General features: G+C 43.4%; 3 protein-coding genes across 3 annotated transcripts; 1 reads left to right on the top strand and 2 right to left on the bottom strand.

Moving 5' to 3' along the window:
• Window positions 1-4,818: 4,818 nt before the first annotated feature.
• Window positions 4,819-7,618, bottom strand: LOC113017932 (uncharacterized). The gene is made up of 6 exons (XM_026161028.1): window positions 7,577-7,618; window positions 5,987-6,028; window positions 5,641-5,907; window positions 5,321-5,560; window positions 5,078-5,231; window positions 4,819-4,831 (listed from the first exon to the last, which is right to left on the bottom strand). The coding sequence occupies exons 1-6, from the start codon at window positions 7,605-7,607 to the stop codon at window positions 4,819-4,821; spliced, it is 747 nt and encodes a 248-aa protein (XP_026016813.1). The 5' UTR covers window positions 7,608-7,618.
• Window positions 7,619-9,826: 2,208 nt separating this feature from the next.
• On the top strand, window positions 9,827-15,446 carry LOC113017971 (uncharacterized). Its single transcript, XM_026161051.1, has 2 exons — window positions 9,827-10,313; window positions 13,640-15,446. Exon 2 carries the CDS (start codon window positions 14,046-14,048, stop codon window positions 15,225-15,227), a length of 1,182 nt encoding a protein of 393 aa, XP_026016836.1. The 5' UTR covers window positions 9,827-10,313; window positions 13,640-14,045; the 3' UTR covers window positions 15,228-15,446.
• Window positions 15,447-19,156: 3,710 nt separating this feature from the next.
• LOC113017967 (E3 ubiquitin-protein ligase TRIM21-like) lies at window positions 19,157-23,754 on the bottom strand. The gene is made up of 2 exons (XM_026161048.1): window positions 23,627-23,754; window positions 19,157-21,082 (listed from the first exon to the last, which is right to left on the bottom strand). Exon 2 carries the CDS (start codon window positions 21,071-21,073, stop codon window positions 19,424-19,426), a length of 1,650 nt encoding a protein of 549 aa, XP_026016833.1. The 5' UTR covers window positions 21,074-21,082; window positions 23,627-23,754; the 3' UTR covers window positions 19,157-19,423.
• Between the last annotated feature and the right edge of the window lie 964 nt (window positions 23,755-24,718).

The raw sequence follows: 24,718 nt of genomic DNA, 5'->3' as shown, positions 1-24,718 counted from the left end.
GCAACGCGACATCACACAGTAGTTGCATGCTCTGCCCACAGTGGCAAAGTCTTACACTTACATATTCAACACAGCTTCTCCATCATGTATTTTTAGATGTTTCATACAGGGTTGAGCATATTAGTTGTTTTCACAGATGTGCTCTATATCTCAACAATGGCTCATAATAAGACGACAGTCTTTCACACAGGTCAAGTGCCTCTATGCACTTCATGAGTTTAAATATTTATCTATATCACTTCACCTCACATGTCATTGTACTGAATTTAAGCAACCACAAGCTTAATGTAGATTACTTTTAACAACTATCCACCTCAATTAAATCTATGGTCTGGCACACAGGCTGCTGTCGATCAGGGCAAGCTAAAGAATAAACATTGTGTCAGCAAGGGGTGGGGGGAAAGCCATTCACCAGAGCATATCTTAAGTGCTGCTGATGTGGGCTGGCCTTCTCCACAGCTCTCCAAGGCTGGTGTGTTTTCTGAAAACTTCTAACATTTGAATCTCTTCCATTTATAAGCCTGCGATTAACCGCACGGCTCAGGTCCGCGTGACCGCGCTCGCGTGAACCCGCGCAGCTGTGGAGCCGTCGCTCTCTCTCTTTTTTACATAAATACTTTGTGCTGCCAGGAGCAAAGTCCAGCACAAACGTCTGTCTCCCTCCGACTCACTCTTGGTTGCTTAGAAACCCATGATAACAACAACAGTCGGTGTCACAGACCACATGTTCTGCTCCGCACACACAACAACAACAACAACGACGACGACAATGACAACAACACAAAATAGGCCTACTGTCCAGCACAATCTGGACCCTGCGGAACTTCTCAACACCCCACTGAGCGGTGGAGAACTCACTACAGTACCCCACACAGCGGTCTGTATTTCGCCCCACTAAGACGGCGAACCAAAAAAAGTTCGAACTGCGCAACTCTGCGACTTAATGCTTCTGTACAAAAAACCCCACTGAGCGGCCTTGTACATCGCCCCACTTAGACGGCGAATTTTAGCCCCACTAAGCGGCCACGGACAACGCCCCACTGAGCGGCGAAGACGTACAGTTATAGAGTTGGACTCTAAACTTACTCGGTGTTGCTTAGCGTGTAATATCAGCCTCGAATCCCGCCAATCGCCATTCATCGAGGAGAAAAGACATACAGCGAATCCACAGGAACTTCCTGGCTGACGTCAGTCTTTCAGCGTGCCTCTCCTCCCCTCGGTGAATGCGATTCCAGGGCTCCGGCATCGAAGGACCAATTAATGATAGGTTTGTAGCTTGAACCCATCCGCTGGAACGTTAAAGACAATATAATTACACTGCTAAGCAAGACACGAAGTAGGCAAACTTCTTCATGGTACTCGTGCACGGGAGAGAACCAGACAGAGCGCCGTTCCTTCGCTTGACCCCAGTAGCTCTCGTCCGTTCTCCCATACACTGTCCTTTTATTGAGGTTACATGAATATGCATAGGTTCATTAACATACGACGTCTACATACAAACAAAGAGTACCTTGCCTGTGTGTGTGTGTGTGTGTGTGTGTGTGTGTGTGGACTGCTGATCAAAGGGTCAAACATCCTTGGTCAGGAAGAGGGTAGCCTCCCCCTCACCCTAGATGGTTCATCCTAGATAACATGGTGAGGAAGTCCTGCAGTTCATCTAAACAAAGAGCACTTAGACTAGAACAGACGCAACTACGTTAATCCTACCATAAAACAATAAGACACTGTATGACCTCTCATGCTCCCAAAGTGCTGTCTAATACACACAAAGTTTGCAGACTATCAAGGATCAAAACCTCTACCAATCTACAACTAATTACAAAACTCTAAGCATATATAAGTAAATATTTCTAAGCATAAATGACAATCAACAATACAAATCTAACACTCTCTGTCTGTGTTTGTGTGAACAATCCTTTCTTAAAAGCAGAAAATGACATTGTAGTTGTTTTTTTGGTTGATCAACACAAAACCTTTTTCCTATGATTATTTTTTTTCTACAATATAAATTCTCCCTCTTATTCACTCTTTTTCTTTTTTTTTTTTTATTTACAATAGCTGGTGATCTGCAAAATCACCGCTGTCACTCACAATCAAAGGCAATTACTTTTGCACAGTGCACAAAAACACTGTGATGTCAGACACATTCACACTCACTTTGTCATCTGCATAAATAAATCATATGGCTGGAGATATGTGCCATGGTGATCCATAGGCATGAGCACACGTTTATTTAATTATTTTCAACCCAACAAAACAAATAAACAAAAACATGATGCTGATGCTATGAACACTCCACACACAAGAGTCAAGATTCAGGAAAACTGCTCATGGAAACGCTGCACACTCCAGTTATCACAGTTATCATAGCTCTGTTTCCCTGTCTTTGAGTAGTTCTCAGACAGCTCTCGATCTGATAATGTGTAGCCTGCTCATCAGCTCAGAAGAAAAAAAAAAAAAAAAAAAAAAAAAAAAAAAACAACAACTGCAACGCAACATCACACAGTAGTTGCATGCTCTGCCCACAGCGGCAAAGTCTTACACTTTCATATTCAATACAGCTTCTCCATCATGTACTTTTAGATGTTTCATACAGGGTTCAGCATATTAGTTGTTTTCACAGGTGTGCTCTACATCTCAACAATGGTTCATAATAAGACGACAGTCTTCCACACAGGTCAAGTGCCTCTATGCACTTCATTAGTTTAAATATTTACCTATATCACTTCACCTCACATGTCATCGTACTGAATTTAAGCAACCACAAGCGTAATGTAGATGACTTTTAACAACTATCCACCTCAATTACGTCTATGGTCTGGCACACAGGCTGAAGAGTTAACGTTTTGTGTCAGCAAGGGGTGGGGGGGACAGCCACCCACCAGAGCATAGCTGCTGATGTGGGCTGGCCTTCTCCACACGCTCTTCAAGGCTGGTGTGTTTTCTGAAAACTTCTAACATTTTAATCTCTTCCATTTTTAAGCCTGCGATTAACCGCACGGCTCAGGTCCGCGTGACCGCGCTCGCGTGAACCCGCGCAGCTGTGGAGCCGTCGCTCCCTCTTTTTTACATAAATACTTTGTGCTGCCAGGAGCAAAGTCCAGCACAAACGTCTGTCTCCCTCCGACTCACTCTTGGTTGCTTAGAAACCCATGATAACAACAACAGTCGGTGTCACAGACCACGTGTTCTGCTCCGCACACACCCACACAACAACGATGACAACAAAAACAACACAAAATAGGCCTATCGTCCAGCACAGTCTGGACCCCGCGGAACCTCTCAACGCCCCACAAAGTGGCGGAGAACTCACCTCTCGCCACACAAAGTAGCGAGGAACCTCTTGCTCCACAAAGTAGCAAGGAACCCGGGTATCGCTCCACAAAGTAGCGAACTTCTCAACGCCTCACACAGTGGCGGAGACTGCACAACCACACGGTTATAGAGTCGGGCTCTTCTCAACGCCTCACACAGTGGCGGAGACTGCACAACCACACGGTTATAGAGTCGGCCTCTTTAAACTTACTTGGCGTTGCTTAGAGTGTAATATCAGCCCAAATCCCGCCGACCGTCATTCATCGAGGAGAAAAGACAGACCACGAATCCACAGGAACTTCCTGGCTGACGTCAGTCTTTCAGCGTGCCTCTCCTCCCCTCGGTGAATGCGATTCCAGGGCTCCGGCATCGAAGGACCAATTAATGATAGGTTTGTAGCTTGAACCCATCCGCTGGAACGTTAAAGACAATATAATTACACTGCTAAGCAAGACACGAAGTAGGCAAAGTTCTTCATGTTACTCGTGCACGGGAGAGACCGGACAGAGCGCCGTCCCTTCGCTTGACCCCAGTTGCTCTCGTCCGTCCTCCCATACACTATCCTTTTATTGAGGTTACATGAATATGCATAGGTTCATTAACATACGACGTCTACATACAAACAAAGAGTACCTTGCCTGTGTGTGTGTGTGTGTGTGTGTGTGTGTGTGTGTGTGTGTGTGTGTGTGTTGCTGATCAAAGGGTCAAACATCCTTGGTCAGGAAGAGGGTAGACTAGACCCCCCCCGGTGAGGAAGTCCAGCAGTTCATCTAAACAGAAAAGCACTTAGACTAGAACAGACGTAGCTACGTTAATCCTACCATAAAACAATTAAAACAAGATGCGACCTCTTCCCGTGCTCCCAGGATGTAGGTGTGCATTCTAGTGTGGAATGCACACCAAGCCTCTGTAGCCTGTTAAAGATCACACAACTTATCACTACACAATTGATTATACACCTCTAAGCATCTATGGTTAAATATTTCTAAGCATAAATAACAATCAACAATACAAACTCTAACACCGGGGACTGGGCGATGCGGTCGAGCAGGCGCACCAGCCGCTCCATCTCGCCGTTGAACTCAAAAGAAAAAGAGTCTGCAGGGTCCATGTTCTGGTCGCGATCTTCTGTTAGGTGAGGCTGTGTGCAGGCAGGAACAGGACCCAAGGTGCAGACTCCGGAGACAGAACTTAAACAAAAACAGCTTTAATGCTGAACGCAAACATGACATAACTGGGAAAAAAACTCAAAATAAACTTACACCGGTGGACAGGCAAAACACACAGCAACGTAAACGGTAGATCGCAACACAGACACAGAGAAACACTGGGCTTAAATACACAGAGGGAGCAATCAGGAAATGGGTAACAGGAGGGAAACACAGCTGGGACAAATCAGAACTGACGAGACCAACGAAGCGTAACCTGAACACACTGAGATAAGACAGAGACCTTCAAAGTAAAACAGGAAACGCATAGCACAGACTGAACAAAGACACAGGCTCATAAGCAGGCACTACAAAGGGAACAGAGACGTGGGAACAGGGCAGACACAAAACACTGACTGAACACGGGGATATAGGAACTTAAGATACACATAGATGCGAACTAGACAAGGGGATGCAGGTGATAGGGGAGACAGAGCAACTAAAGAAGACAGAGACCTAAGCCATAAGACAGAACTCAAAGAAACCAAAAACTAGACAGTATAAATAATATCATAAACTCAAAAACCCTGGGTCGACGACCCAGGCATCCTAACAGATCCAGGAGACACAGAAAAACTACAGCTGCCATGACTGGAACGGAGGAGGAGGAGGAGGAAGGAGGAGGAGGATGGGAGATATGAGTGGTGATGGTTGTTGTTGTTGTTGTTGCTCTTTCTGTTGTTGCAACAGAGATTGGTGTCACAGAACCTGCAGGAGAGATGAGGAAGCTGGTTCAGTCAGTTTATCATCAGCTCAGCAGATTGGCTTTAAACAGGAAGTGATGTCAGTGATCTGACCTCTGACCCTCAGAAAGCTCTGAGGAGATGATCCAAACTCATCAGTAGAACACCAGTAGAGACCTTCATCAGACTGCTGCACTTTAATGGTGATTATGTGCTCTGATTTAGGTCCAACAGGACGTCCATTAAAGTAGAAATAAGCTGTGACCTGGCCATCAATTTTGTTTTTACAGCGTAGTGTGACATCACTTCCTGTCCTCACAGGAAGTGCAGGGATCTCCAGGATCACATGTTTATCTGAGGAAAAGACCCACAGAGTGATGTAGAGGTGGTATAACAGTCTGCTGTTAGTCTGATGAAATGAATGACTTCATTACCTGATACAGTGATGTTGACTTCTTCACTCTTCTCTCCAGCTTCACCGTCACACCAGTAACCTCCACTGATTGGCTTGAACTCATCAAACAAACAGGATGAACCAGTTAATCTCCCGAAGCCCCGCCCACCTGCTCCACATGACTCAGTCGCACTTCCTGTGTCCCTCTTCACCGTCCATCCATCAGAGCCCAGCTGACCGTCACATGTCAGAGACACTGAGGCTGCTGTGAAGAACTGCTGAAGGTTTGGACTGACGCTCAGAGAGACTGGAGGACAGACGGACAGTTTCTATCAGTGTTTACACTCAGTGTTTGTCCTGGACCATGGTGCACTTCATCTACTCACCTGCACAAACAGTCAGTGCAGACAGCAGCAGCACACACACACCTGCAACAGGAGGTCAGAGGTCATTTAAAGAAAGACTGAGGCTGCACAGTTTTTTTTTGTTATTTTTTGTTGTTTTTTGTTGTTTTTTTTTTCTCTCAGGAAACTTTTTAATCTCCTGAAGTATCTGCCACAAGCTAAGGAGCTTGGAAAGAAAAGCGTCTGGACTTTTTTAAGTTGCTTGAAGACGTTTCACCTCTCATCTGAGAAGCTTCTTCAGTTCTAGGATCAAACGGTGAAAAGACCCACATTTAAGCTCTGTGGGAGTTTCCCACTGAGAGGGACAATGGACCCCCTGATGATCCTCTACCTAATCACATGAGCCAAGGTGTGGTAATGGGTGTGGGTCACAATCAGCCAGGGTTTTACTGCTACTACTTTGTACTTTCTTACTTTGAGTACTTCCTAGTCTGTACTTTTTTTTACTTTTACTTGAGTTAATAAGTTGAATCAGTACTTCATCTTTTACTGGAGTATTTTTGAACAGTAGTATTTGTACTTCTACTTAATTATGGAAGGTCTGTATTTTTGCCAGATCTGTGAGCCACGCAGATTAAACTGCACAAACACCACCGTGCACTGTAACAGGAACAGGAAGTTATAAAATACCACCGAGACAGCAACGCAGGTTAGCCTGTCTTTTCCTGTTTTCTATACATTTTTTGATCAGATGGCAATCAACGGTAAACATCACAGTGCACAGCATTGTAAACAATGGAGAAGGAACTGTGCATGGATGAGCTTTCATTCATGTGCAGAGAAGAAAGTGTGGGACTAAGAAGCCACCCTTCAAAAGCACAGTTTTCATTTTCAGATTTGCGGCCTGTTTCAGTCCCACACTGCTGCTGTTTAAAGGTCATCATGTCAATGGGAATGGGAACTTTAACAGTCAAAACCGTCTGTGGTTGTTTGAATACACTCAGTCCTCTTAATGGAAAATTGGCTGTGAATAGAGGAAGTGAAGACTAGATAAAAGAAGGGACGCAGTCAGAGGACCCTGTGCTTCATGCAGTCAGAGGCTGTGGTTTCCTGACTGAAGAGATGTTTGATGAAAAGAGGTCAAGTCTCTTTTGTTCTTTTGGTCTTCATGTTGCTGACACTTAGCTGGGCAGAAAGTTTAATCGCTGACTTAGTCCAGACTATATGGTGACGTTCCTGCAGGATTCCAGGTTAAACTGCTGAGAGTCTGAACCTCTGAGAGGTTTGCAGTGATGATGAGATCGATTTAAACCGAAAAACTTTCATCATGCATGTTTGAAACCATTTTCTATCACTCTTCATACATTTCAGTTAAAACTGTGAGCTCCATTATTCAACATTAACATCACTTCTTGGTTCCTGCCCAACTTCACAGCCACCAATCAAATGAAACCTGAAAGACATAAGAAGGAGAATGAACTGTTCCTCCTGCCTTGACGAAACTTTTCAGAATTTTTACATGAACTTTAAAGTCAGTAGCTGCGAGCTTGTAACTGCTGAAAGGTTGTTTTCCTGCCATATTGTTTGTTGGAGCTGTGATAAATAAATCGATGATTTTAGTGTTTGACTCACCGAGGAGCAGAGAGACCGGTGCAGTCTTCATGTTGTCTGGATGACGACTGAACGTCGGTCTGAGCAGCAGAGAGACGCCTTCAGCTTCAGCACTTCCCCGTTAACAGTCTTCAGTATGTCACGCTGCTGCTCCATCACAAAGAGGCAGAGCAGCTTCTCCAGCAAATATATGTATATATGTATGTATGTATATATATATATATATATATATATATATATATATATATATATATATATATATATATGTATTATATATATATGTATTGCTTTTCGTCTCTTGGAAAGAGACCCTGAAATAATCTGTTTGTTTGTTTATAACAGCAACCAAGAAAAGGGCAGAGCACAAAAAGACAGGTGGTGGTCCTGCACCCCCTCGTCACACCCCGGCAGAGGAGCTGGCCCTAGGGTTGAATGCCACCAGACCCATTGTTGAGGGCATCCCTGGGGGAAGCTCTTCCTTAGACCAGCAGCCGGGGTGCAGTAGCAGCAGCACCTTCATAACTGGTAAATGAGCTCATAATGCTATTTGTACAATGTAAAATATTTGGTTGTTGCCTTAATTAAAATGCTTTTTGTACTTTGACATTTATTGACATTGTGGGTTTTTTTGTGTGTAGTTTTACATGACACTCCATCACTTTTACCTGTTCCCATGCAAGGGGTGACTGAAGCATGCACAGTAAGTTGGGATATATATATATATATATATATATATATATATATATATAATTTTTTTTTTTTTTTTTTTTTTTTTTAATTATTTAGACCAATAGGCTGTACCACATCCCTTTGTAACACCATTTTGTTTCCATTGCACAGGACAGTGAAGCAACCCTGTCAGATGACTGTGGTTTGGAGGAAGTCCCTGTAAGTGCATGCATAATTTGGCCTGAATTTGTATCTACTTGTGTACTTCTATGTGTTTCTGACTGGTGGGCAGTCTTGTAATTAATTTTTCTTCCTATGTGACATGTATTGCCCGTTAAATGTTGTCTCTACAATTGAAACAGGGTGACATTCGTTTGCTCTATAAGAGAAGTCTCCAGCAAAAAATGGAGTATACTGAGCTAAAGAAACAAAAGTGTTATGATATTTTGATACCACGGTAAGCATTTACAGGATATTGTTTTATACAGGAAAACTGTTACTCAATAAGGCCGATCTACTAGTTGTTTTTCTCTTTCTCTGTGACCCAAGAATTAATGTGAGACTCACAAGCTGGTACCAGAAGGTCAAAAACACCACAGAGACGAGACCACTTCCTTACTCCCATCCTCCCTTTTTCTTTATCTCCTGGAAAAGGCTCGTTAAAGGCTAGGTGGTTTGTTTCAGAATTCACTGATGAAAGAACTCTGTATTCTATGTCTAGGAGTGTATTTTGCTGGGATGATCATAAATTGTAGCTGAACTGATAAACTACACAAGGGATACTTTGCTCAGAAGGCAGGAAGACGTTTCCTTATTTGGTCTGTACCGGTTTGAACTGGGAAAACTGACACACGAACCTTTTTTCATCTATATAAACTGCTGTGTATCAAATAAACCTTTGAGTCGATTTGGGAAGACAACCTGAAGCAGTCTGTGTTTCCTTGTTCTCCCAAGCTGCTCCCGACGTCGTAACTAACCCAGCTGAATGGCATACCTGAGTGTTACTTTAAATAATTAGGAATCTTATAAGGAAAGGACAGAACTCTGCTTATCGCTCACGCCACGGAGGAAACCCGGGAAGGCAATTTCCTTCAATCTTGGTGTCAGAAGTGGGATTGCTGACAGAAGGTAAATATGTGTCTTTCATATTTATATAAAGACCTATTATACCTCTCTCAGTGATCGATCCATAAAAAAAACGGGATATGCTGACGAAGTTTCACTTGGTGATCCAGAGAGATACACTGACTGACTTCCTCAGTCCCCGAATAAAGAAACGGGATATGCTGACGAAGTTTCACTTAGTGATCCAGAGAGATACACTGACTGACTTCCTCAGTCCCCGAATAAAGTAGATTAACCCTTGTGACCCGCTAGAGTTGTGGCTTTCCAAATTAACACTATCAAACAATTTTATGTTAAATTACTATGAATTAATGTGCTTCTCGTTTTTCTTTTATATAAAATGTTATAAATAAATCAGTTATAATCAAGTGGAAAGACAACACATTTATACGTAAAAAAAAATAATAATAATAATAATTAATTGTTTAATTTTTCTTTAAAAAAAAAAACAAAAAAAAACAAAACACGGGTCTCAAGGGTTAAAAGCAGTAAATTAAAAGCAGAAAGACACAGGGAGTTGCCTGTTGTTTTGCGAGGAGTTGCTCGCTAAGTGAGAGTTGCTCACCCAAACAAAAATTGCTAGCAATAAATTTAAAGTGACCTCAGCTGTGCCGCAGCGAAAATACTAACCTAAATCCTCCTAGCGTGTAAACCCCTCTGGAAATCACTGAACATGGGTCAGAATTATTCAAAGACCACAGACGGGTCCGATAAAAAAATCTAAAGTACCTGTAAAACCAAAAATTAATAAAATACAAAATAAAGTCTCAAATAACGGCTCAGTATAACTCCCATTTCCGGTTACGTGTAACCTACGTCCGCGAATCGGTGAAGACGTCCATGATCACGTATCCAGAACATGCGGGAGTGCTTATGTGACTGACTTTGTTTACAACTTAAGAAGTTCAATGCATTCTAATTTCTTTTCGGAGCCTTATCCCGAACGATTATCGCCAGAAAACAGGTCAGTAGAAATGTTGAATATCATTTGTGATAAGAAAAGTAGTCTGCTTAAAAAGTCCTGTAGAAAATATATGACAGAATGCCGCGACGTGATGCATCAAATGTTACCGCTATGGACAAAAGGAGGGTAAATAATGACAAAGTCGCCGATTTCTTTAAGAATCTAAAGAAATTCCTGCTAACAATGTCCAGAGACAAAAGTGACTTAAATGCAGTAACTATGTGTAAACAGAAGCCTGATGAATCTATCCTAGTATTCATAAAACGCTTTATGCACTGTTGGACAAGCTAGAGGTGCAAATTTAGCTCAGTTTTCCAGCAGCCGCAGACACCCAAAGCAAAAATGAATTTGTGTATTTAATTTAACATAAAGGGTGAAATGTTTGCTGACACTGATAACAGCTTATGTTTTCTCTGCCCTATGTACCGACATGATGGAGAAGAAACATCCTCTGTGTCAGCTGGACCCTCAGCAGAGAATGAACTCAACATCCTTTTTGTCCGGTACTCTATGTCACACACTGTGCCAAAAAAAAAAAAAACGTGTACAGACGCCACTAACAGGTAATCCCATGACTGGGAGCCACACTTTTGTTTCTCTCACACTGTTCAACAACATGATAACTGCTCACACAAGTGAAGGTCAAACAGTGATTTTGTTACATAACTCAGACATAGGTTACGAAATATGTCGTCACATAGATCTAACCTACCCTATCCACTGTACTATTTCTGCAGTTACATTGCCAGCTGAATACCAGAATATGACATTGTGGTCTAAAAGTGAGAATGATATAGGATTTATTGACTGTACACTTTATCACGTACACCTATTAAAACACAACAAGCTAGTATATGTCAAGCAACATCCCCTCTCCACGGAAAAAGCCGCAGCTCTAGATGTCATCATAGGAGATTTATTGACTACAGGAGTAATAAAGCCCACACTCCTGTCAATCCTGTGCCAAAGCCTAACAAACCTGGCGTATGGCGTTTCATACAAGACTTGAGGCAAATTAATGCAGTCAACATTCCTCTGCCACCTCTCGTTTCAGATGTTCACAGCATATTGACATGCATTGCATACACATTTTACCGTGGTGGATTTATGCTCCGCTCCTTTTTCTCATGAAGACACACAGCCGTTATTTGCATTCACACATAGAAATAAGCAGTACACTTGGACTCGTTTGCCCCAAGGCATGATAGACAGCTCTGCTGCTTTCTCAATGGTGCTTCACTCCTCCAGGGCTGCACCCTGATCCACATGTGGATGACCTCCTCCTCTGTGCTGAAAGTGAAAAACTATGTCAAACTGCTACACACATGCTTCTCCAGCACCTCCAAAAGACTGGCCACAAAGCATCAGCAAAGAAAATGCAGTATTGTCAGACTTCTGTTCAATATTTGGGATTCACACTGTCTCACGGAAAACGTTCCATGACTGCAGACAGGGTCAAAGCTGTGACCTCTGTCCCTCGCCCCACTACACAGGAGGAAATGTCGTCCTTCTTAGGCATGGTGAACTATTGCAGACAGTGGATACCAGACTGTTCTTTTCATGACCACATTCTGCGTGACTGTTGTAAAAAAAGACAAGCCTCCTCGAATACTGTGGTCCACAGAAATGACTGCCTCTTTCAATGCATTACAGGGAGTGCTGACCTCCGCCACTCAAAGGTGCTGCCTGAATTGTTCAGGAATGCCGGCCTGCCTGAGGGCAGTAGCAGCTTGCTCTATCATGATAAGGGACTGCGGGAAGCTCACACTCTCACATGACACTATTCTACACACCAATCACCAGGTCACGACCATTCTAGCAAACATAACTACACAACACATGCAAATCTCACTACAAAAGCGAGCAGCACACCCAATTCGCCAGCACATTTATTGATCCTATGCTGTGTTCTTCTGACCGACAGGATGGCTCAGACAGGCTTGATGATCATGACTGCATGACACGTATACAGGAATCCACAGCACCAAGTCCAGATTTAGAGCAAACACCTATCTCAGACTCAGCCACGGTTTATGTGGACGGGTCCTGTTCAAGGCCGAATGACAACTCATTTCTTTGTGGCTATTCAGTGGTAACAGTGCCTGACATCATACTAGAGGCTCACTCATTACCATTTCACTCAGCACAAAAAGCAGAGCTCATGGCTTTAATACACGCCTGTGAGCTACATTTGGATGAGCATGTGACGATTTACACAGACAGCCGCTATGCATTTGGCGTTGTGCATGACTTTGGCACATTGTGGAGACAGAGAGGATTTAGATCTGCTGATGGAAAATAAATTGCTAAATTGTGATTTTGTTAAAAGACTTTTTCAGGCTATACAGCTGCCATCGGCCGTTGCAGTTGTAAAAACGAAAGGACACAGTACAGCTGACACAGACGAAGCAACAGGTAATGCCTTAGCAGATGTGACAGCCAAGGCTGCAGCTGCATCACAGCTCCCACCGCCGCAGGAAGTATTATCTGTGCCCCTACAGCTGCCACTTGTTACACTCCCAGACTATTTAGAAACAAATGTTGATTTAAAATTCATACAAGAGCAAGCCTCTGCATAGAATAATGACTGTACCTTAGAAGACAGAGATGGCTTATACAAAATCTTAAGCGTTTGATTGCCCTCCCATATTCCCTGATGCCAGTCCTTGCCCGACATTTTCACTGTGTGAGTCATGTCGGACAAAGAGGGGTAATAGGGGCAATAAAATCAAGATTTGTAATTGAGAAAACATCACATGCAGTAAAAAGCATATTAGCAACCTGTCTAACATGTGCGCGAACTAATGTAGGTAGCTCAAAAGCGAAACATCAGCATTTACCACAACCAGATTTTCCATTTCATACATTACAAATTGATTTTATACATATGCCAGCACAAGGAAGCATCAAGTACTTACTGGTAATAGTGGATCAATTTAGTAAATGAGTAGAAGCTTATCCAACCTCAAAAGAAACTGCAGAAGTAGTCTGTCAAAAGTTGAGCAATGAAATAATACCCAGATTCGGAATACCTCACCAAATTAACAGTGATAGAGGACCTTCATTCACATGAGAAGTAATTAAAAAGTGTGCTAAAACTTTAATGACCTGGGTCAAATTACTTACTCAAGTCCTGTGTGAGATTAGAATGACTCAATCTGAAGTAACCAAATTATTTCCATTTGAAATAAGACTATTTCCAAGACCATGGTCAGCTTCCAGAGGGGCACCGCTAGTAGAAGGTGATGTATATTGCATTGTCCACTGATGTTCACAACCTGGTAGAAAAACTGAATAATAACTATCAGAAAGTTTGTCTCTCTCAGCTTTTCCCCTCCACAGTTCCACCAGTGGAGACAAGGAGACGCATGTTGGAGAAGCCACTAAAACCAAGGACTCTCTGGGAGGCCGCGTGTTCCAGCCCCCAGACTGTACTGGCAGTGACGAAGAACCAGCATCCTCACAGACGGACAACCTCAGTGGATTCATGCCAGCAGGGTTAAGACCAGCCCAATCGGACCATCTCAGGCGTCGGATCAAGCAGACGACATCTCCGGCGAGCCAGCGCCCGGAACTAGAGCAAATAAACACACGGGTAGATGACATCTCCGGCGAGCCAGCGCCAGGATCCAATTTACACACACACACAATCACTGATTAAGACACAACGTCTGAAAGAACAACAACAAGGTACTCAAACATCCAGCAGGAACAGAAAGCCAAAAGTACCACATGATGTCTAACCTGATAAAGCTAGACTCATTTCATCCTGATAATGGAGAAAATGAAATGCCCATTGTCATCATACGACGCTTATTCTGTGTCTCTCGAACCTGGGACCAGGCCAGGAGACAACTGAAGAACTGTTTTTCTTATATACTTTCTTATATATTTAGGTTATTTATTATATCTATCGCATTAACCTTAGGATTTCTCTTTGCTATTTTGTATTGTAAACTGCAACCATGTTCACATTTCTGCAGGTCATATTTTGCTGACTATACCTCATGCTCCATTTTGCAAGACACCTACTTAATGCACTCCTCACGTTCCCTAAAATCAGTAAATAGCAACATAGACGCCACTAATAAACCATCTTATGCGCCCTCTAGAACAGGAGCTAACGCCTGGTATGAAAATGCCAGAACAGCCACTCGTGATTTAGGAAACAGTAACTGTTATGTCTGTTCAAAGGCTGATCCAGAACAGGTAATAGTAGGATACCCCATATCCGGTTTCCCCCTCACTGAGGGACTAGAGAAAATCAGCGGAAATAATGCTCTCTTTAAAGACGCTTTACAGTTGACTCTGAGCCCTCTCGACTGCCTACTTAGACACACACACACACCAACTAACCCTGAGACTCCATTAGGCGAATTATTGAAGTTATCTAATGACACCGCAGGGACCTGCGCCCCAATGAAACGCCCTAAGAATAGGTTAAAGCCCTCACTGCCCTTAGGACAGATCCCTCTCCATTTTAATACTAGTATGATATGTCTGCGCAGACTAAAGTTAACTGGCCCAGACACACACATAGATTATACAAAGGATAACTATACATTCTTCTCTGACTCCCCAGGTGCACGCTGTAATGAGACATGGCTAGCTGTCTCTGTGGCTGAAGTTGTATCATATCTGGAGGAACACACACACAGTTCAAGTTCGAGCAGAGAATCGATCATTGTTCCCCCAGACGGTGTCTTAAATGACACTGACTGGGGGGAGTTAGTTCCCAATAATACCGCTCCTAACGGTTCATTCACACAAGCTATGAATAAACTTGAAGCATTGCAGATAGAACTAATTGCCAATACAGGTCACGGTCAGTGGCTACATAAGTGGCTACAGGACACGTTTGGGAGATGGAAGGAACTAATTGTAGCCTTTGTAACCGTTGCAGCATGTTTTTGATGATTATTGTCTGTTGTGTGGTACCCTGTGTACGTTCAATGATAACCCGTATAGCTACTAGTACAGCTACTTCAATGTATTTGCAATTGGCACAAATTGACCCAGATTATGTGTCAGATGTCATCAATGATGTTCCTGATGTGTATATTGAACATTAGGTTGTGAACTATTACATTTTATGATTTGCTTTTTATATTATGTTATTACATTTGTGATTTTTCCTTTCTATTTGAGTTATTATTTTTAAAAAAATAATAAAAGAGGGGAACTGTTATGATATTTTGATACCACGGTAAGCATTTACAGGATATTGTTTTATACAGGAAAACTGTTACTCAATAAGGCCGATCTACTAGTTGTTTTTCTCTTTCTCTGTGACCCAAGAATTAATGTGAGACTCACAAGCTGGTACCAGAAGGTCGAAAACACCACAGAGATGAGACCACTTCCTTACTCCCATCCTCCCTTTTTCTTTATCTCCTGGAAAAGGCTCGTTAAAGGCTAGGTGGTTTGTTTCAGAATTCACTGATGAAAGAACTCTGTATTCTATGTCTAGGAGTGTATTTTGCTGGGATGATCATAAATTGTAGCTGAACTGATAAACTACACAAGGGATACTTTGCTCAGAAGGCAGGAAGACGTTTCCTTATTTGGTCTGTACCGGTTTGAACTGGGAAAGCTGACACACGAACCTTTTTTCATCTATATAAACTGCTGTGTATCAAATAAACCTTTGAGTCGATTTGGGAAGACAACCTGAAGCAGTCTGTGTTTCCTTGTTCTCCCAAGCTGCTCCCGACGTCGTAACTAACCCAGCTGAATGGCATACCTGAGTGTTACTTTAAATAATTAGGAATCTTATAAGGAAAGGACAGAACTCTGCTTATCGCTCACGCCACGGAGGAAACCCGGGAAGGCAATTTCCTTCAAAAAGTTTCTAGGTGAAATCGAACTTCAAGCTCTAATGAGGCAAAAAGTTCAACTAGAAATCGAGTTGCTTCAAAAGGAACTTCAGAGTAAGTAAAAATACACTTTCATACAGAGCACTATTGATGACCTTGCGTGATACAGTATATATGATTTTTTTTTCCAGGCAAATGATGACTGGCTTTTTTTTGATGAGACAGAAAAAGATGCTCCAATAAATTTCAATGAAAAATATGTTTTGTCATGTTTTTAATATTCGAAATTGTGTTGCACAATTCTGTCCCGTGCAGCTCTGCCACTAGGTTGGTCCAAGTGCACTGGCTGGAGGTCATCATCAGGCTGCACCTCCACCACAGGAGTCCTCTCCTTTCTGATGGTGGCAATGTTGTGCAGTACGGCACATGCAACAGTAATGTCACATGCCCTGTCAGGTGCAACCCTCAGACTTTTCAGACACTGAAATCTTCCCTTTATTTGCCCAAAGGTCATTTCAATGCCTGCCTTGATCGCAATGTGTGTGCAGGCTATGGTACCAATCACATTAGGGAAGCCTGCGGACAATCGAGCTATAGTTACAGACATGGGTCATGATTGCATCACATTCATTATCGAATTTAATGTACCTGCAATAGAAAAAAAGCCCTGTTTGACAACCTGTGGTCTTAAGTGGCTTGGAAAAACCACAAACACACGCAGGAAATGCTTGAGTGCCAGGTATAATTTGCGAATGGAACGGCAGACAGCACTTTTGCCAATGTTCTCTGCGTCTCCAACAGCGTACAGAAACGTGCCACTCGCAGAGAAACGCAAGGCAATGCACACAGTTTGTGCAGTTGTTAATGCCTGACTACGGTGAGTGGAACTCTTAACATAGGGATCCAGCAAGTTGGTTAAGTAAATAATACCCTCACGGGAAAATCGATATCTCTCTATGAGCACACTGTCGCGCTGAGCTAAAGGATCCTGTCTGTCCCGCAATATACGCTGAAATCTGAAAACTCTCCTTATCAATCTTGCACCTTCCGCAATGGGTGGCTCGCGTATACGGACAGGACATGGCTGCGACAGGCTTCCCAAATCCACCTTCGCTTTTATAGCCGCGGTCTCTCATCTTGATTACATGAAGTAATTTACTATTTCTACTCTAACATATGAATTACATCTGAAATAATCTAATACATGAAATAGAATGATTAATAGTACATTTCCCTTTTTTTAGGAAATGACCTGTATGTATCTGTATGGAATCAATAAAAGGATCAAGTACTGCATTATCTTTAGTTACATTGATAATATTTATTTATGGAAAAACAGTGGTAAAATATCGCTGTTGCTTTCGTATGAATGAAGCGGACATACCTGAGTGGCCGCGATCTAATCCTGTTTACATAAAGTAAGCCTGCTCCCCAGCAGGTTTACGCTTACGGATCTGTTGCTATGACAAGTCCCAGATGAGCTTCGGAGAACCGAACGATCCAAGATCACGCGAAATCGTCAACAATCTAATCCAGCTAACTTACTTAGCGAGGTACGAAGAACGGACCCCTGGTCTGACTCTCTCAGTGATCCAGTGTTTGGTAAAATGGCCTGTATTTATATAGCGCTTTACTAGTCCCTAAGGACCCCAAAGCGCTTTACATATCCAGTCATCCACCCATTCACACACACATTCACACACTGGTGATGGCAAGCTACATTGTAGCCACAGCCACCCTGGGGCGCACTGACAGAGGCGAGGCTGCCGGACACTGGCGCCACCGGGCCCTCTGACCACCACCAGTAGGCAACGGGTGAAGTGTCTTGCCCAAGGACACAACGATCGAGACTGTCCAAGCCGGGGCTCGAACCGGCAACCATGTTTATATGATAAGATACGTGTTTAATGCAGAGAGTTGGAATTACAAGTTGGTAAGAAGCTTTTTAACAAAGGTTTGATTTAAGCTTTAAGTTCAAAGGTGAAAGAAATTTCACGTTTGATGAAGGAAGATCAAGGTTATCAAGGCTAACAGGGACATAGGTCAAAGGTCAAAATAAGGTAAGGTGAGAAAATATAATAGATATATATAATCAATCAATAAGGTGAAAATATCAGATAAAAGGGTTTTTTTGGTTATAAGGAATAAAGAGGTCAAAGGTCAAAACAAGAGTACTGTTAAGTTAAAATTAAAAGGTCAAAGGTCAGATTAAACAGGTTACACAGAAAGGATCGGCAAAACTTAAACAAGGATAAAGAAATAATACATTAAACAAGGAAATAAATTAAAAGTCTGAGTTAATGAGAAATTAAATGTTTAAATCAGGTTAAGAGTTAAATTTTAAGCTTTTCTTAGTTAAACTAAATAAAATAATCAGAATAAACGATTGGAGGAAAAAAGCAAAGATGTTGTGATCAAATAGTTTGTACGGCAGAAAGAAAAACATGTTTCAGTAGATTGTATGTTGGAAACCACAGTAGACACAGTAGACTCAAATCATTGTTACTGAGGAATTCTGCCTTAAACAGTAAAGTGTTCTTTAACAGTGTGTGTGTGTCTGCAGCTGTTGTGTTGTTGCTGCATCGTTGCCTCAGGGGGAAAGTTGTGTGTGTGTTATGCAGACTAGCAGAGACTGCAGCTGTCAGCAGCCACACACACTTTCTATTCTTCAAATCAAATCACAGTGAAACATGTTCACTGACAGCTCAGCTTCAGCATCGTCTTCATGCTGTGACTGCAGCCGTTCAACTCTGTTTGTCTTTAACCCAAATCATCACAACATGCAAATATAATCATCAAAATGATGTGACTGGAAGGATGCAGCAGTCTGTGCTCCACCTTTCTCCTCCACACCTGCAGGTGGAGAACATGGATGCATGAATCTCTACAGAGTTCTTTGAATATTATCCGTCTCATCAGTTTTCAGTGAACAAAACTCCTCACAGAGCCAAAATAAGCAGTTTGTATCCAACATAACTCAGCTGGACTCTGATGCTCCGTATAACAGCCACACATGAGTCTGGATTGACTCAAAGCATTGAACAAACTTTATTGTAAATGAAGCTTTTGGACATTTGTTCTCTGATATTTGCTCTTCAGCTCGAGTCTCCATCAGTGGGAACATTTCCTGATTCAACTTTTCTTCTGTTCAAATCAAACTCCATGAGAATCAAAGTGTGAATCAGAGTCCTGATGATCAGATTCTATAGAAACATGGAGACTGTAGAGGATTTACACTCAACATGTTCATTTGTTCCCTTCAAGAAAAATCAATCATTCATCCAATAAAATCAGTCATTGATCAGTTTGATTGACAGCACAGATGATCAGAGGTGCAGAGTTTTTACCACCATGATTCAAACTGGGACTGAAGTATGGGTGGAGTTTGTGAGTGAAGGAGCAGCCAGTAAAGGAGTAGATCAGAGCTGCAGCACCTACATCATAAAAGGAGACCAGACCCTCCTCATAATCCACAAACACCCCCACCTTCTCAGGACCAGGATGAAGACAGAGACGGACTGAAGGACCAGCACAAGCTTCGTACTCATTTCCATTTCTCAGCACTACAGTCCAGAAACCATCCTGAGGACTCAATGTGATTATTCCCTTCCTGTTGATCGACTCTGTGGCCACTCCTAAAGTCCATTTAGTCTTTCCTTTAACCTGAACCTCAAAGTAAAATCTGCCTGAAGAGAAACTCTGCTCTCCTAAAACACAAACACACTGAGAAAATCTCTCTGGGTTGTCTGGAAGTTTCTTCCTCACATCACCACAGTAAACTTGTTTTCCATCATCAGACAGGATGAGTTTAGGATGAGCTGTATCAGGATCCAGAGTCACATCCACCTCATGCTGCTGCACCCTCTGCAGCTCAGCCTCAAACAGCTTCTTCTTCATGGGTTTCCAGACTGTCTCCTCCAGCTGAGCCACAGCTCTCCCCACAGTCCCCTCATATGATGGTGGATGAACTCTGACCTCTGTCCAGTCCTTGCTGGGTGGAGCAGCTTTCAGGGAGGAGAAGCTTTGGAGGAGGTGGAGGTGGTCTTCAGAGCGTGAGAGCTGCTCCACCTCAGAGCTTCTCTCCATCAGCTCAGAGATTTCCTGTTCCAGATCTTTGATGAGACCTTCAGCCTGTTTCTCTGTAGCTTCCTGTTTGTCTTCGATCTCCTTCATGAGCTCCTTCAGGCGTCTCTCAACAGACTCCATCAGAGCCGTGAGGACCTGAACACCTTCTGCTTTCTGTCTGTCTGCAGCATCTTTACTCATCTTCACCGACTCTGTGATCTCCTGAATCTTCAGTCGTCTCTTCTGGATCATCTGCTGAATCTCAGCCTCTGTCTTCTCCAGCTCTGCCTTCTTTCCTTCATATTCTTCTCTCAGAGGAACAAACTCGTGGTTCTTGTGGTCTAAAACAGAGCAGAGCGTGCAGACACATGTCTGGTCGGTCTTACAGAACAGCTGCAGAAGGTTATCGTGCTTCGTGCACATCCTGCCTTCCAGGTTCTCCACAGCATCAACCAGCTGATGTCTTTTCAGACGTTTCAGTGTCAGATGAGGCTCCAGGTGAGTCTGGCAGTAGGAGGTCTGACACACCAGGCAGGACTTCAGGGCCTTCAGTCTGGTTCCAGTGCAGACGTCACAGGGAACTTTTCCTGGTTTGGCAGCTTGTTGCTCTGAGCTGCTGCTGCTGGCTTTCTGCTGAGCTTCACGTCTGAACTGAGCAACCATCTCAGAGATGAAGGTGTTGATCTTCAGCTGAGGTCGAGTGTAGAAAGTCTCTTTACACATGGGACACTGACAGCTCTGACTCATGTCCCAGTGCTGACTGATGCAGGTTTTGCAGAAGTTGTGTCCACATGGTGTAGTGACTGGATCAGTGAACACATCCAGACAGATGGAGCACAGAAACTGATCTTCAGATCGCAGATTGCTGGCAGCAGACATGTCTGCACTCTGAGGGAGAAAGAAGAGAAACATTTGATTCAAAATTCACTTTAAATTTCATTTTACAAAGAGAGAAACAAGCGTCAGTAGTCTGAGGAGCTTGGAGAGAAAAGCGTCTGGACTTCTTTAAGTTTCTTTCATCACAGAAGCTTCTTCACCTCATCCTCAACACGGACCAAGGAATGAATACTGCACTTTTGGAAGAACTCCCTCCCCTGCAGCCTCTTATCGTCAAAGGGACGGAGGTGGAGAGGGCAAACAGCCACAGATTCCTGGGACTGCAGGTTACATCAGACCTGAGCTGGACTCTCAACACTACAGCAACTGTGAAAAAAGCCCAGCAAAGGCTTTATTTCATTCGGCTGCTCAGGAAAGCTGGCATGAACCACCACCCTCTCACCCAGGCCTGCAGAGGACTGATAGACAGCATCCTCACCGCAGGCATCACTGTCTGGTACGGAAACACTACACAGACAGAGAGGAAGGCTCTGCAGAGTCATAAAGTCTGCAGAGAGGATTATGGGAACAACACTTGCATCCATGGACCTGCACATACAAAGCTGCACATACAATCTCAGACACAACAGAGCGGACAGCAGCATCACACACAGAACACGATTCTTCAACAGCTTCTTCCCCACAACTGTCAGACTGACGGCAAACAAAAACACACTGAACACTTAAAATAACACAGCACTACTTAACCTCACTTTGAATGTATCATCGGTTCACTGACCATCGGGCAATACACTCACAACAGACTTGTGAAACAGATCTGTGGAAGAAATGTGCAACACTGTGAGTGCGATAAGAGGTAGAGAACTACACACTCTGTACATTTTCTTCTTTTTCTTTGTATATAGAAAATAGTACGACTACCCTACTCCGGACTTCATTTCTATCCTTCTGCTTTTTCTGTCTTTATATTGTTAAAGTGTGATTTGACTTGGAAAGCTCTGCACAAGTATTCCACTGTGCATGGACTGTTGGTCCTGTGTGCAAATGTCAAAATAAAAATCTTGAACCTTCAGTTGTCAGAGTAACTGGTGGAGACCAAGCAACACACTCAGACACAAACTGGTTCATCTGAAACACAAACTGAACAACGTCGTGTCTGCTGTACAGTGCAGCGTCCAGATGAACAGGATCAACAGGATGAACATCTTTTTAACAGTCGTTACAAAGATGTGAAGTTGTTTGGCTGACACAGACAAACAGTATCCCACATTCTTGATTTTTAGCTCACAAACACGTCTTATAAGGACTTATTGATCCTGAAATGTTGGAGGTTTTAGCTCTTTAAACAGTAAAGTTACAGGAGGATACAGATAATTATCAGGAAAATGTCCTCGGTTTGTTAAAATGATCCCGTCCGATAACACACGAGAACAATAAATGTATAATTTTCTGTTGTAACCCACAAACTGAACGGTCACACTCATCTTTCATGTTGTCACTAAAACATCACTCCTTCCACGTCTAGTTGGTCGTGATGGAGGCGGAGTGCGTTGGGTCCGCTTTCCCTGCCCAGCCGATGTTCCTGACGCAGGGAAACAGATCCTGTTGGGGATCCCTACCTTGGCACAACACCTGCCATGGTCTTTGCACACTCACCACAGTAAATGCATCATGTTGTCAGCTTTACAGTATCATAGTCAGAGAAACTGGTCAGGCCGCTCTCTTCCAAATGTCTACACTTCACCCTTTAACTGTCAGTGGGCTCAGAGTCCATCTAATGTGGCTCATTATCTGATGCCGTCTGCAGACCAGTGTTAGACACTGAGAGGTTGATGGCTCCGTGTCAGAGCACCGGCCTTAACGAAAAAGTTATCAATCGTTCTTTTCATCTTTTCTCATTACCCACAGCTACATCCACTCCTATCACGCTGCTCACCTCTGCTGCGACGATTCAAACAGCCGGAAAGTAAATAATTTGGAGACGGTGCGTTTGTGTCACAGTGAACAGTGAAAACAGAGACTTTCTAAAACAATGATGCATGTTAGTCATGTGATGCAGGCATGTGACCAATTAAACAAAGATAGTGGAGAGCATTATACAGCAGCAGTTTTGACAGTCCTATTAAAGATGAATATCAGTCTGCACATGCTCCACAGAGCTTTTCTTCAAATTCTTTATTTCTCTCTCGCTTTTGCAACTTTGTACTTTTGTGTTACTCGCAGCAACAACTCCACCTCATTGTTAGTCCATTTTAAAACTCTGTGCTTTTCCTCCACCTCTGCTGCGACGTTTCAAACAGCCGGAAAGTGAATAAGCGGCAGACAGAAATGAGACCGGTCGAATCGTCTTGCGTTTCACGCATGCGCAGGACTGGAACGTAAGCGTTTTCAGCCATCTTAATGTGGACGCACAACTCTGTGAAAACGACTGAAAACACCAGTGTGGACGCGGAGCGCTGTTTTCAAATCTATCCGGGCGAGTGTGGACGTAGCCTAAGTGGCACCATGGAGAAATGAGGTGGCGCTCTAGACCCTGATGAAGTGAACAGAGTGAAGATTTGTGTAGAAGCAGGAAGTGTGATCAGCTGCACTCACCACTGTTGCTGAGAGGAACCTGATGGACTCCAGTGAATCTTCTTTTAGAGACAAACAGGACTCGACTGCAGCTCTGCTGCTGCTCTCTCACACTTTCACTTCTGCAAAATGACGTTGAGCTTCTTGTTTTTCAGGTGTTGCTCCGCCTCTTCTTGCCTCTCCCTTTACAGGAATCAGCCGGTCTGTACTCAGTGACTGTGTGCAGCGGGTGGGAGGAGTGAGGAGTGGTGTGTGGGTTCACACAGTAATGACGGCCTCAGGTGATCAGGAGAAACTCACCTGGATTTCCTTTTTCCACAGCAGACTGAGAGCTTCAGGTGGACCCTGAAGGAGGTCTCAGACACAGGTGGTAAAAGTACACACAGTGTGTACTGAAGTAGAAGTACTACTGTTAAAAATACTCCAAGTACTGTTTCAACTTCTTTACTGAAGTAAAAGTAAAAAGTACTGGCTGTGAAATGAGAGTAAAAAGAGCTGATTGAAGAACATTTCTAACACGTGTTTATACAAAGCTAACTGAACCATGTGCTGCATCAACGTGATAATAAAATAATATTATTCACTTTGTTTCTGTCTAAATTTGAATTCTAATAAATATTTTAGCTTGAAATAAGTGAAAAAAATCTGCCAATGGAACAAGTTAAAACTCTCTATTTTTTCTCTGGTTTCAAGATTCACTGTCTTGAAAAAAGTTCATATCCGGTGGCGGACGCCCTCAGACGTCGGTGCATTGGTGGTTCTTTGTGTCCGGGGATGGGCGTCCAGGTACACACCGGCTCACTCCTTGGTGGGTGCTTATCGGGGCCTGGAGCCTGGGGCTCGCTCGGGCCACTTTGTGGGTGGGGTGCCTCGGTCACTCAGGCGCAGCTGGCTGCCGGCGGAGCTCACGGGCGCGTCACTGCAACCCCCCCTGGCTTCTGCTCCGCGGCTGCTGAGTGAGCCCTCATCTTCAGCTCTTTCTGGGACAGTGGCGCGGCTGCCCCTCTGTTGGTCTTCCTTGGTCCCTTGTGTTCTGGGGGCCTCTGGATGTCTGGAGTTTGGATCTCCTCCATACCTGCTTCATGCCCTGGAGGACGGGGCTGTGGCCCCCCC

Source organism: Astatotilapia calliptera, unplaced genomic scaffold (genome assembly GCF_900246225.1).
Source record: "Astatotilapia calliptera unplaced genomic scaffold, fAstCal1.2 U_scaffold_3, whole genome shotgun sequence".
Lineage (NCBI taxonomy): Eukaryota > Metazoa > Chordata > Actinopteri > Cichliformes > Cichlidae > Astatotilapia > Astatotilapia calliptera.
This window is presented reverse-complemented; position numbering and strand designations above follow the sequence as displayed.